This window comes from Myotis davidii, unplaced genomic scaffold, assembly GCF_000327345.1.
Source record: "Myotis davidii unplaced genomic scaffold, ASM32734v1 scaffold69, whole genome shotgun sequence".
NCBI classification, from domain to species: Eukaryota; Metazoa; Chordata; class Mammalia; order Chiroptera; family Vespertilionidae; genus Myotis; species Myotis davidii.
The window spans coordinates 2,693,847-2,705,603 of record NW_006300363.1 but is presented as its reverse complement, the minus strand read 5'-3'; the positions used below and the strand labels follow the sequence as shown (position 1 = coordinate 2,705,603).

Sequence of the window (11,757 nt, the reverse complement as noted above, 5' to 3'; positions counted from 1 at the left end):
TGCTGCCAGGGCTGGTCCAAGGCTCAGGCAGGCCGCGGATGGCGGCTGCCACTGTGAGGGCCCGAGGCTCAGACAACGAGGGCCGAGACAAGGTTCAGGCAAGCCACATTAGCTGGCAGTGGCTGCAGCAGAGGCATGATGGGGGCATGGCCTTCCCCTGATCGGCTGGTTGCCTCCCGCAGAGGGAGGCCAGACTGCAGTTTAGGCCTGCTCCCCATGGGACAACCCCTGACGGCTCCCAAACTATGAGAGGGGGCAGGCCAGGTGGAGGACCCCCCCCCCAGCCCAGTGCACTGATTTTCGTGCACTGGGCTTCTAATATATATGTGTGTGTGTATTGATAGATACATAGATAGATACATAGATATAGATAGATGATGATGATGATGATGATAGATAGATGATAGATAGATAGATAGAATGATAGATAGATAGATAGAATGATAGATAGATAGATAGATAGAATGATAGATAGATAGATAGATTGATTTTAAAAAGTGTTTTATATGTTGGGAGCCATTGGCGGTTTGTTGTTTGTTTTTATTGACTTCAGAAAGAGCAACATCAACCCTAACCAGTAATCAAACCTACCACCTTTTGTTTTTGGTGTACGGAGATGAGGCTCAAACCAACTGAGCAACACTACCAGGGTCCATTGATAGTTTGTTTTTGTTTTGTTTTTTTGGTAATTCCCACCTGAGGATATTTTTTCCATTGATTTTTAGAGAGTAGAAGGGGTGGGGTAGAGAAAGAGAGAGAAGCATTGATGTGAGACAGACACATCAATTGCCTCCAGCAAGCATCCTGACTGGGGTCTGGGATAAACCGGCAACCCAGGTATGTACACTTGACCCTGAATTGAACCCTCCGCCCTTCAGTGGTGTGCATGCCAACACTCGACCACTGAGCCACACCAGCCAGGGCCCATTTACAGTTTTTAACTTTAAAAAAATGGTATGATCTATATACAATGAATAGGAATTAACATATTTGAAAAAATTAGGAAATCTGATTAAGGTATCCCAACACATTTTTTATTGTTTTCTTTTTATATTTCTTTATTGCTATTATCTTCCAAAAAAACCACCATCTGGGAGGATTCTACAATCTGAAACAGTGTTCTGTCATTTTTTTTTTTCACCAGCTAAATAAAGTTCGGCTTAGCTGTTTTATACTTTGGTATAAATGTTATTTGAGTATGTTTTAAGTCCATTTTTTGCTTCTTGATAAAGGAGGGAATATGCCAATGAATTATCAAACACCATATTGAAACCTACCCTCTTAGTTTCTTCAGATATAATCAGGTATCAGGAAATTGATGTTTTTAATACAGTGACCCTTGAGCAACACAGGGGTTAGGAGTGCCAATCCTTGCACAGTCAAAAATTCAGGTATAACTTAAGTTAGCACTCCACATATGCAGATTCCCAATCACAGATAGAAAATACTGTTTTCAAACTGGGTTTGGTTAAATTTGCAGATGCAAAACCCGAGGATACAGCGGGCTGACTGTATATTTATTGGGGGGGGGGGGGGGGGGGTGAATCTGTGTAAGTGGATCCATGCAGTTCAAATCTGTGTTGTTCAGGGTCGATAGTATTACATTGTTCCTCCAGATTTGGTTTATAACCCTTGTATCTTGAACAATATTTTCATAGTGGTATATCCATTTCAAAATTATGAGGCTTTTGATTTCTTGGTTAAATTTTTTAATAGCTCTGTATTCTGTATCCAGGAGAAAATATAATGAAAGGAGATAAAGAATCCATTAAGAATCTCCTGGAAATATTTGATGGATTGCTGGAGTATCTTACAGAACACATCAGCGAAGCATCTCACGAGAAAAGTAAGTTTAAGAACAGAAATTTGGTTTAGTTTTATTATTTCCCTTTTTGCCTTTTATATTTGGGCCTCCCTATGTAGTAGTACGTTAGTTGGACAGTGTTTTCTAAAGTCTGATTTGTTACCTTTGCAGGTCTAAGTTTATATGGCAGTATTATCTATAGCTGACCAGATTCCTCAAAACACCAGTTAATGATGGGAAATAAGTCTTTATTAACATTAGTCACATCTGGTGTGCAGAGCAGCTTCTTCGGTACCTGAACTAGCATTTCACTTACCAATGATTAAAAAGGTATTTGAAGGCAGACCATGGGCTAAGTGCCATTCACTATATGACTAAAGCTCTCTAAGCCTGTTTTCTCATCTGAAATTCACTTACAGTTGTAAAGAAGGTTAAGTAAATAGATATGCATAAATGGTTTAGCACCAAGCCTAGCTCAGAATAAATGCACAATGATTGTTACCTAATGTTATTAAAATGTTGCTTGGTAAATACAGAGGGGTAGATCTGAATCATAGGACGTTTCACCCACATACCTCCTGAAATCCCTCCCCTGGTGAGTTAATGCCTTTAGTGAAAGTGTATTCCTCATGTATGTTGGGGTAGAAAAAAGGTTGATAGTCCTAAGGAAAATATTATCCAAGACTTGATGTAGTCTCACTCTTAGAGCTTAAGGTAGGCTAACACAGTAATTTTTTTTGAAGCCACACCTTAGTCATCTTGCCTCAGACATCCCTTACAGATAGAGAAGTATAATAATAATAATAATAATAATAATAATAATAAATAAATAAATATGCTACCTAACTTAAATAATAGAATATTGCTAATACAACTGTAGACCCACTTTTTGTTGTTGTTGTTGTTAATTCTGACCCAAGGATATTTTTCCATTGATTTTTAAAAAAAGTGTAAGGGAGAGGGAAAGAAAAACATCTGTGTGAGAGAGACACATCGAATAGTTGCCTCCTGCACACACCCCATCCAGGGCCAGGAAACCTGTAACTAAGGCACATGCCCTGAACCAAAATCAAATCCAGGACCCTTCAGTCCAAGGGCTAGACCCTGCTTTAAAACAATACTTGTGCCCTAGCTGATTTGGTTCAGTGGATGGAGTGTCGGCCTTTGGACTGAGGGGTCCCAAGTTCAATTCCGGTCAAAGGCACATGCCCAGGTTGTAGGCCTGATATTCAGTAGCGGGTGTGCAGGATGCAGCCTATCATTGATTCTCTCTCATCATTGATGTTTCTTTCTCTCTCTCCTTTTCCCTTCCTCTCTGAAATCAATAATAAAAAAAAAAACCAACAACAATACTTGTATTGTTTCTTTGTTACCCAGATAATACATTCTCATTATAGGTGATGATTTGGTGCTTTCAAATTTCACTTTTGCAAGAGCCCAGTTTACCAGGAAGAGTTGAGGGTGCCTTACTGTTCTTACCTTTACCCACTCCTGTGTAGAAACAGTAGTATATTAACTTGGGGTTTTGTGTGTGGGGTTTTTGGTATTGTTTTTATCTATTCTAAACAGGTGAGACTGGAGAGGGCTTTAAAGAATCCCATGGAGAAGAGCCTTTGGAAGAGTCAGAAAGTGTTAAGGAATCCAGATCATCATGGAAGAGAGTTTCTTCTGGGAGGTACCACTCAATGTCTGAATTTAATCATTACAAGTTACACTATTCCCTTCTCCTAAGAATTAAAATTGTACACAGTATACCAGAAAAAAACAACAACAAAAAAAACATACACACACACAAAGCTAATGTGAAAATTTTACTAACTTTTAAACCTCTCTGAGGGAGTTTTAAGAACCTTGAGCTATATACAGTGCTTAATTCTCAGCATTAACTACCTACTTAATTTTTTAATTTTTCCACCACCTTCAAAGTAGCTTACATCCCTTGCAAAAAGAAGAGAAATAAAAAAAAAGAAATCTACCATTTAGAATAAATAGCTACTTTAACATTTTGTTATACTTCAGTCTTCCTTATTATGTTTTTTTATTTAGGTATATTGTTTATGTAATTTTGTTTCCTGCATTTTAAAATTAGCATATCAAGTCTTTTTCCAAGTTATTAAACTCTTTATAATCATTTTTAGTCACTGTGATAACATACCATTCTTATGGGTGTATCATAATTTACTAAACCACTTCTCTAAAGTGGAGGTGGTTGTTCCTGTGTGTGTTTTCTTTTTAGTTTTATATATATATTTTAAAGAATAGTTGATTGATTGGGTGGGGGTGGGGAGAGGAAAAAAACATTGATGTGAGAGTGCAACATTGATTGCCCCCCACGCACCAACCAAGGATGGAGCCCGCAACCCAGGCATGTGTTTATATTTTTTAAATGTGATCTGTACCTTTGTTTATTCTTTCTGCCCCTTCCCTCCCAATATCTTTAAGTTGCATTCAGAGTCAAAGAGTATAAATGCTACAAGGCTGTCAAAAGTTGTTAAATTGCTTTCCCAAAAGGTCATGACTAATTATACACCCACTAGCAGGATGAAAGTGCTGGGTTACTGAACTCTCGTGTACCAATATCACTGACCAATATTAGAGTTTAAAATTTGTGCTACTTTCATAGAGAAAATAATTATTACAGGCTTGATTGTACTTCTGCTAACTAGATGTTGAACATTATAATAATACTTTCTTTTAAATATCTGATTCTCAGATAAACATCAAGAAGTGATAAGTGATAGAAGGGAGTGTCTTTCTCTTTCTGTGTATAGCAATGAGCAATCTGAATACTCACAGGCAAGGCTGCTTGAAGCAGCTCTTGGGGTTCTCATGGGAGGGGCCCTCTATGGTCAGGCTGGGCCCTGAGTAAGGAAGGGAACTCTTTCAGGTGTTCCTGGTCATCTGAGGCTTTGGACCCTTCTTGGGATGGAGATGAAGTAGAATCTACTGGTGAAATAATTAAACTTGGAGACACAGCACACACCTTTTCTCTAAGAAGTAATGGTGAGTAGTTAAACTTTAAATATAAGTTATTGTTATTCAGCATACAACTGTTAAAATGTAAATAATTATATTTAGAAGTGTTTAAAGTTGAGAATATAGAGAGCCCTAACTGGACTTAAGAATTGAAATCCCTGAATACCACCATTACCCACTAAATATGAACAGTTCTCTGAAATTAATGAAGTGGGAATCATAGGCACATGGGCAAATAGGCGAATGCAAGTTTGTCCTGTAATATGTGGGACTTGATGCCATGGGAATGGAATTATAGATGCAGCTTAACAATCTAGTCACACTCAGGGTATCCCTTAAGTATAGTTTCCTGAACTGGGTGACTTTTTTTTCATGGTTTCAACCAACAGGACTGTACATCCCGTGGCAGTTTTTCTCTCAGGCTTCAGGCCACACATATCCTACAATCTACTGCTTATGTACAATAAACCTGAATATCTTTCAAGCCCATTTTGAGTCTTTCTCCTTACCCTCCTCCAACCATCCCAATTCCCTGTGCTGTCCACTTGATTGCCATGCTCTTCTCTGACATTATATTGTTTCTTCTGCAGAGATGCTCTTCCTTTGTATTCCTGGAAAACTCACCATACAAAATTGAGTCTCTCCCTGACCTGCCTCAGGCTCTGAGGCTCTTTAACCCTCAGTATAGCCCCCACCTTATTTTGGTAACACCATTTTATAATTTTTTAAAATGTGTTTTTATTCATTTTAGAGAGAGAGGAAGGGATAGGGAGAGAGAGAGAGAGAGAGAGAGAGAGAGAGAGAGAGAGAGAGAGAAACACAAATTATTAGAGAGAATCATTAATTGTCTGCCTCCTGCATGCTCCCTACTGGGGATCAAGCCCACAACCCAGGCAAGTGCCCTGATCAGGAATCAAACCATGACCTCCAGGTTCATAAGTTGATGCTCAACCACTAAGCAACACTGGCCAGGCTTGGTGGTAACACCATTTTCACTTTGCATATTAACTTTGAGCTTTTCTATTATATTAACTGTAAGTTCCAAGAACAGTAGCCATATCACATTCATTCAGTAAAGAAGGACATTTCATAATGATAAAGGGATCAATCCAACAAGGGGATATAATCCTTGTAAACATTTACATACCCAACATAGGAGCATCTAAATATATAAAGCAAATATTGACAGACATAAAAGGAGACATAGACAGTAATACAGTTATAGTATAAAAAACTTTAACATCACGTTAACATCAATGAGTAGATCATCTAAACAGAAAATTAACAAGGAAACTGGCCTTAAAATACACATTAAAACAGATAGATTTAAATGATATTTTTAGAACATTTGACTGCAAAACCAGCAGAATATATATTCTTTTAAAATGCATATGGAACATTTCCCAGGATAGACCACATGTTAAGCCACAAAACAAATCTCAATTTAAGAAAATTCAAATCCTATCAGGCATCTTCTCCAATCATGATGGTATGAAACTAGAAATCAACTACAAGAAGAAAACTGAAAAACAAATGGATGAAAGCAAAATAGCATGCTACTAAATGAATGGGTTAACAATAAGATTGAGGAAAACATCAAAAGATACCTTAAGATATGAAAACATGACCCAAAAAAATCTATGGGATGCAGCCAAAGCAGTTCCAAGAGGGAAATTCATAGTACTACAGGGCTACCTCAACAAACAAGAAAAATCTCAAATAAACAATCTTAATTCCTTACACCTAAAGGAACTAGAAAAAGGAGAGCAAACAAAACCAAAGTGAGTAGGAGGAAGGAAATAATAAAGATCATAGTGCAAATAAAATAGAGTCTAAAAAACAGTACAATCAGTGAAACCAAGAGCTGATTGTTTGAAAAGATAAAAACAATAAACCTTTAAGCAAACTCATCAAGAAAAAGAGAGGACCCAAATAAATAAAATCTAAAATGCAAGAGAAGTGACAACTGGCAGCACAGAAATACAAGGGATTATAAGAAAATATTAGGATAATTAGTTATATGCCAACAAATTGGACAACTGGGAGAAATGGGTAAATTTTTAGAGACATTCCACTTTTTAAGACTAAAATGAGAAGAAACAGAAAATCTGAACAGACTAATTACTAATAAAATTAAATCAGTAATCAAAAACTCCCAACAAACAAAAAGTTCTGAACCAGATGGTTTCACAGGTGAATTTACCAAACATTCAAACTATTAACCATTATCCTTCACAAACTATTCCAAAAAATTGAAAAGGAGTTTTTGGAATAAAATTAAAAAAAGGCTCTCAAGCTCATTTTACAAGACCACTATTACTCTGATTCCAAAACTAGATAAAGACATTATAAAATATATATATATATATCTCACAGTATTACTGTGAACATAATGCAAAAATCCCTAACAAAATATCAGCAAAATGAATTCATCATTATGTTAATAAGATACACCATGATCAAATGGGATTTTTTCCTGTGATACCATAAATTTATTAAAGTGATATGCCATGTAAACAAAAGATAAAAATCATGATCAAATCAATAGACTCAGATTAAGCATTTGACAACATAAAGCATTTGTGTTAAAAACTCAGCAAAGTGAGAATAGAGGGCACATACCTCAACATTATAAGAGCCATGACAGAGTCACAGCTAACATCATACTCAATGGTGAAAAGCTAACAGCATTTTCCTTTGTATTGGAAATCCTAGCCATAGCAGTTAGACAAGAAAAAAATAAAAGGCATCCAAATAGGACAGGAGAAGTAAAACTGTCATTATCTGTAGATGATAGAGTACTATATCTAGAGAACCCTAAATATTTCAATAAAACACCTATTAGATTTGATAAATGAATTCAATAAAGTAGCATGTTACAAAATTAATAATCAGAAATAAGTTGCATTTTTTTAAATCCTTGCCAAGGATATATTTATTGGTTTTTTTAGAGAGAGTAGAAGGGCAAGAGAAAGAAAAACATCAATGTGAAAGAGAAACATGGGTAAGTTGCCTCCTATACACATCCAAACTGGGGATCAAACCTACAACCCTTTCATGTATGGGAGGATCCCCAACCAACTGAGCCACCCAGCCAGGGTATTAGTTGCATTTTTATATACTAATAACGAACTACCAGAGAGAGAAAACAATCCCATTTATAATTGCATAAAATAAAATGAGAATGCTAGGAATGAATTCAACCAAGGAAAAAGACCTGTACTTAGAAAATTATAAGATTTCACTTGTTATCTGTTAAAGGAGATACAAATAAATGAAGGATATACTATGCTCATGGATAGGAAGAATTAAAATTGTTTAAATGTCCACACTACCCAAAGCAATCTATAGATTCACTATAATCCCTATCAAAATACCAATGGCATTTTCACAGAACTAGAACAAATAATCCTAAAATTTATAAGGAACCACTAAAGACCCCAAAATAACCACAGCAATCTTTTTTTAAAAAATATATTTTATTGATTCTCTACAGAGAGGAGGGGAGAGGGATAGAGAGCTAGAAACATCGATGAGCTGCCTCTTTCACGCCCCCGCCCCCCCGGGATGCGCCTGCAACCAAGGCACATGCCCGGACCGGAATCGAACCTGGGACCCTTAAGTTCACAGGCCGATGCTCTATCCGCTGAGCCAAACTGGTTAGGGCACCACAGCAATCTTGAAAAAGAAAAGTTGGAGGTATCATATCATGCTCCCTGATAACAAACTATACTACAAGGCCATAATAAAACAATATAGTACTCATGTAAAAACAGACACATAGATCAATGGAATAATAAAGAGCCCAGAAATAAACCCGCACCTATATCATCAATTAATCTAGGAAAAAGGAGGCAAGAATATACAATGACAGTGTCTTCAATGAATGGCATTGGGAAAACTGGACAAGCAAAAACTGAAACTAGACCACTTACACCATATACCAGAATATAAACTCAAAATGAATTAAAGACTTAAATCTAAGACCTGAAACTAAAACTCCTAGAAGTAAACAAGCAGTAACTGATAATGCTCTTAGTAATATTTTTTTGTATACCTCTCCTTAAACCAGGGAAATAAAAGAAAAAAAAGTGAGACTACATCAAACTAAATTTTTGAACAGTAAAAGAAACCACCTACAAAACGAAAAGATAACCTACTAAATATGAGAATATATTCACCAATGGCAGATCCAATAAGAATTAATATTCAAAATATACAGCCTTAGCCAGTTTGACTCAGTGGATAGAGTGTCGGGTTGCCAACTGAAGGGTCCGGGTTCAATTCCAGTCAAGAACATGTACATTGGTTGCAGGCTCCTCCCTGGCCCGGGCCCTGGTCAGGGATCATGCAGAAGGCAACCAATCAATGTATGTCTCTCAAATTGGGTGTTTCTCTTTGTCTTTCTCTATCTCTTCCACTCTCCCTAAAAATCAATGGAAGTATATCCTCAGGTGAGGATTAACAAAAACAATTCAAAATATACAAAGAACTACAACTTAACAACAAAATTCCAATTAAAAAATGCACAGCTGCCCTAGTTGGTTTGGTTCAGTGTGGATAGAGCATCAGCGTGTGAACTAAAGGGTCCCAGGTTTGATTCTGGTCAAGGGCACATGCCCAGGTGCGGGCTCGATCCCAAGTGTGGGTGTGCAGGAAGCAGCCGATCAATGATTCTCATCATTGATGTTTCTCTCTCTCTCTCTCTCTCCCTTTTTAAAATAATTTTAAAAATAAAAATTGAAAAAGGGATTAAAAACTCAGGAGAGGAGAAGTCATGAATCCACTTCATTTATGCAAAGTTTGTGTATGGTAGATTTATAAAGGAGCAAAGTGGATAATTTGCTTGATCTATAAATCTTTGGTTATGGTATCAGCCAAGACTCATAGCTCAGAGCTATACCTACACAACAGTCAGCATTTCTACAACTCTGGCATATATTTTTATAAAGCAAACTAATGAAACATTGTGTAAAACTTACCTTTCAAGTTGTATACATGATTCTGGGCTACAGAACTACTTCTTGCTATCTGATAGTCATTAAAAGTAATCGTTATTTTGAGCAGTCACACCAACATGGTTCTATGATTGTCATTCCTGAGATTTTTTTATCTTCTGGGTACAAAATGCTTGTTTCAGTATGACATTCACAATTTTAAAAATGTACCTTTAATATTTTCTAGGTACCCAAGATCCTAACAAAATGCATTCTGAAGAGTCCTCAACTGTACCATGTTCTAAGTCACATGAAGAAGTGTTGAACCCTCTCTCACCCAGTTTTTTGTCCAAGAGTAAGACATACTTTCTTAAAGACAGTGAGTAGTAATGTTATTAGTTCTTGGACAATTTCTATGAGTTGGAGATAATAATTAGTTCCTGGGACAATGCTGTTGCTATTAGCCCTTTTACTTTTGTTGCTCTACACGTTATGCTATTCTTTTGGGTTTTACATGATCTTATTTGTAAATTAGAGGCCTGGTGCATGAAAATCGTGCACTCGGGGGGGGGGGTGTCCTTCAGCCTGGCCTGTGCCCTCTCGCAGTCTGGGAGCCCTCGGGGGATGTCCAACTGATGGCTTAGGCCCGCTTGGCAGTTGGACATCCTTAGCACTGCCACAGAGGAGGGAGAGGCTCCTGCCACTGCCCCTGCGCTCGCCAGCCATGAGCCCAGCTTCTGGTTGAGCGGTGCCCCCCACCCCCCTGAGGGAGCATACTGACCACCAGGGGGCAGCTCTTGCATTGAGCGTCTGCCCCTTGGTGGTCAGTGTGCATCATAGTGACCGGTCATTCTGTCCTTCAGTCAATTTGCACATTAGCCTTTTATTATATAGGACTAGGGGACCAGTGCACAAATTTGTGCACCTTGAAAGGAACTATGGGCCGTGAGGCTGCAGTGAGCACAGGGGTGGGTCTCAGCCCATCCTCCGTGTCGCTGCCTGGCCCCTCCTGCCACAGGCTCCAGTCCCCTCTCTGCCAGCAGCCTCGGTCCCGCTGCCACCATTCCCATGTGCTGATGGCGCCAGCCCCACTCATATCCACTGACAGCACAGAGCGATTGGGGCCAGCGCCAGCAGTGATGTGAGCATGAGGGGCCGGCGCCGTCAATGACTGCGAGCAGTGCCTGCTGCCCCAATCGCCCCTCAGGAACAGGGGGAGGTGAAGAAGCCCTAAGGGGCAGTCAGGGCTGGCAGCAGCCGCTCATACCTGCTGACGGCGCTGAGCGACTGGGACTGGCGCTGGGGACCGACAGTGGGTGCGAGCAGGGCTGTTGCTGGCAGCAGGTGCAAGAGGCAGCTGCCAGCCCCGATTGCCCCTCGGGAGCAGGGGGAGGTGGAGAAGTCCTGAGGGGTGAGCGGGGCCGCCAGCTGCCGCTCACACCTGCTGACAGTGCCAAGCAATCGGGACCGGCGCCAGGCGCTGGCAGCAGATGCAAGCACCAGACAGGACTATGGCACGCGGGAGCAAAGAATTTTCAGTAACCACCAGAGGTTCACTCCAATGACAGCAACCGGTGCCCTGCCTTGGTCTGATGCCCCTGCTCATCTGCTCCACTATCCCACCGCAGCTTTTGCCTGCCATCTTCCGCACATGCCCCCTGGTGGTCAGCACACATCATAGCGACTGGTTGTTTGGTTGTTTCACCATTCGGTCTATTTGCATATTAGCCTTTTATTATATAGGATGTTCGCTATTAAGTATGAGCTCTGATTTCTTTTTAAGATGGCCTTTTGGTCATACATTTTGCATCCACTATTTTATAATCTAAGTCCTCTCTTCTCAAAGACTTTAAGACAATAAGAGTCCCTGATATATTAGTTATCAGGTGGTAGTCTTCAAATTATTAGTGAATGACAAAATATAGTAACTTGAAAAATAGTGTTTCTTATTGTTGTATCTGGGATTTTCATGTGGTTAATATTATATAAAATGAGCGGTTCTCAACCTGTGGGTTGCAACCCCTTTGGGGGGTCGAACGA

General features: G+C 39.2%; 1 protein-coding gene across 6 annotated transcripts in view; it reads left to right on the top strand.

The window, feature by feature from the left end:
- Positions 1–11,757, top strand: part of CEP95 (centrosomal protein 95kDa) — a 35,034-nt gene that overhangs the window by 5,974 nt on the left and 17,303 nt on the right. For 2 of the 6 annotated variants that reach the window (XM_015572423.1, XM_015572422.1), the window contains exons 4-7: positions 1,736–1,846; positions 3,374–3,479; positions 4,692–4,807; positions 9,965–10,072. In XM_015572423.1, coding sequence (XP_015427909.1) covers positions 1,736–1,846; positions 3,374–3,479; positions 4,692–4,807; positions 9,965–10,072 — 441 coding nt within the window. Of the gene's footprint in view, positions 1–1,716; positions 1,847–3,373; positions 3,480–4,691; positions 4,808–9,964; positions 10,097–11,757 lie in introns of all 6 variants that reach the window. The other 4 variants (XM_006776693.2, XM_006776692.2, XM_015572424.1 and 1 more) reach the window with 3 other exon arrangements.